The 2032-nt window shown below is 64.3% G+C and overlaps 1 protein-coding gene across 1 annotated transcript in view; it reads right to left on the reverse strand.

The window, feature by feature from the left end:
* The window catches only part of PPP6R2 (protein phosphatase 6 regulatory subunit 2), an 89952-nt gene that overhangs the window by 17673 nt on the left and 70247 nt on the right, over window positions 1-2032 (reverse strand). The window contains exons 10-11 of the mRNA XM_023525432.1: window positions 1942-2006; window positions 297-412 (exon numbers count right to left, since the gene is read on the reverse strand). Coding sequence (XP_023381200.1) covers window positions 297-412; window positions 1942-2006 — 181 coding nt within the window. The remainder of the gene's footprint in view (window positions 1-296; window positions 413-1941; window positions 2007-2032) is intronic.

The raw sequence follows: 2032 nt of genomic DNA on the forward strand, positions 1-2032 counted from the left end.
CCTGCTCTTAGGGAGCAGAGCATGCCTCCCTGGCTCCCCATACTCATGCTCGGAAGGTCCCCAAGGCCATGTGAATTCAAAGGGTGCTGGACTGTGGGCAGAGCATGGTGTCCTGGCAGGACTTGGGCTGGAATGCACAGCAGCGCTGACGTCGAACTTCTGGAAGCCAGCCACGTGCTCACCGGCCCCGAGATGCTGCACAGATGCCCCCCACGACGGCCCCCGGGGCCCAGGCCCACACCGGTGGAGGCCTCTCCCGGGGAGGCGGGCCACTGTCCTGCCTAGGCAGGGCTCACCTCGGATGACCTCGCTGACAGGGGTCTGCGCGGGGCCGCCCTCCAGGTTCCGCACTACCGCATTGGCGATCCGGGTGAGGTGGCCCATGTTTCCACGCCTCATGCCGCCTGCTGCCCTGGGGGTGACCGGCACCATCAGGGAGCTGCTGGCCCTGGGCCTCACCCCCATCACCCCAGCATGTCCCCACAGCCTCGCCTACGGGACACTGGATTCTGAAGAGCACTTGCCACATGGCAGCTGCTCACCCCACTCACTCCCGCCCCCACGGCACTAACCAGAGAACCAAGGCTCCCAGGCTCTCAGAGCTCACGCTCCACAAGCCACACCGAGCAGCACTCGACAGATGCCACCGGGCTGTCCTGGCCCCCAGAGCCCCTGCCCAAGGGAACACCCAGGACTGCAGCAGAAGACACGGCCGCTAACACAGACGCACCCGCTATGCGTGCCGACTGAGCCACCAACAGCTGTGTGAGACCCAGCGTGGGCCGAGCCTGTCACTGGCATTCTGGCCCCACAAGTCACCCCCTCAGCGAGCTCTATGTGCAAGAAGCTACCTGGCTTCTGTGCACCTTGACACCCCACATTGCCAAGCGCACACGGCTCTGCATCCTGCTCTGGGCTGCACACACGTGGCCCACCAGGAGGGCCTCAGGCGCCAGAGGCTCACACGTCTACAAATGCAGCCTTTGTATCAGAGGGCAGAGCCTGCTTGCCAACACCCAGAAGAGGAAGCCACGGTAAGTGCCTGGGCTAGACAGCCCAGCCAACCGAGGAAGGGGTCAGGGTACCAGGACAGTGCCTGGGGGGACAGCCACAGGTGGAGCCGGGAGGACTACGGAGGCAGAAGAGCCACTGTCCAGGGTGCTGGAGAGCTGGCCTGCGGCTGGCCAGGGCCATGACCTGCCGTGCATCAGGGACCTTCAGGGACCTTCAGTGACAGCAGTGAGCCCTCCCCAGCAATGGCACGTGTGCACAAACAGGCAGAATGTGCCAGAGGAGGCTCAGGGCAGGGCCTCGCCGGATCCCCCAGGTACTGGGCCCAGATGATGGGGGGCCGGCCAGTTCTGACGAACACAAATCGGTGGGTTCAGTAACAGCAGGGTGTGAGGGATAAGCCAGGGAGATGAGAGCGCCCCCAGAAGCAGCATTCAGGGGACAGTGAGGGCAGGCAGTGGGGAAGGACTGCCTATACTGGACCCTGCGGGCCACACGGAGGACCTGGGTGGTTAAGATTTTTAGGCAGGGGTGACATCATCTGTTTCAGAAAGAGCCCAGCATCTCATGGGACAAGAAGCCAGGTAGGGCAGGAAGGAAGCAGGACATGGCCTGGAAGCTCTTTTGAAGGTTTGAGGGCTCAGAGAAAGATGTGGCTGGTGCCGGCCTGGGGAGGTGGGAGGGTCTGGGACACAGTGTGGGATAGGACTGGGGCCCCTGCCAAAGGACAGGCAAAGGGGGAGGAGAGGAGGAGGCAGAGGAGAACAGGACCACGGCGCAGGCCCGGGGCTGGCCCGTCCGGCCCGCAGCCCTGGCAGCTGCTTCCCTGGTAGCAGGACCCCTTCCTAGAAGCCAAACCTTCGCGGTGGTGCCGGGGCCCCCCACACCACGCCCTCAGGTGCCCTCCCTCAGGGGCCCGCTGGGTCTCACTGTGTGTGGTCATTGGCTTCCCAGGCCTCCAGGATCCTCTGGACCAGGCAGCACTGCTGGAAGAGCTGGGGGGACAGGCAGCACTGGTCAG

Source organism: Pteropus vampyrus, unplaced genomic scaffold (genome assembly GCF_000151845.1).
Source record: "Pteropus vampyrus isolate Shadow unplaced genomic scaffold, Pvam_2.0 Scaffold563, whole genome shotgun sequence".
NCBI classification, from domain to species: domain Eukaryota; kingdom Metazoa; phylum Chordata; class Mammalia; order Chiroptera; family Pteropodidae; genus Pteropus; species Pteropus vampyrus.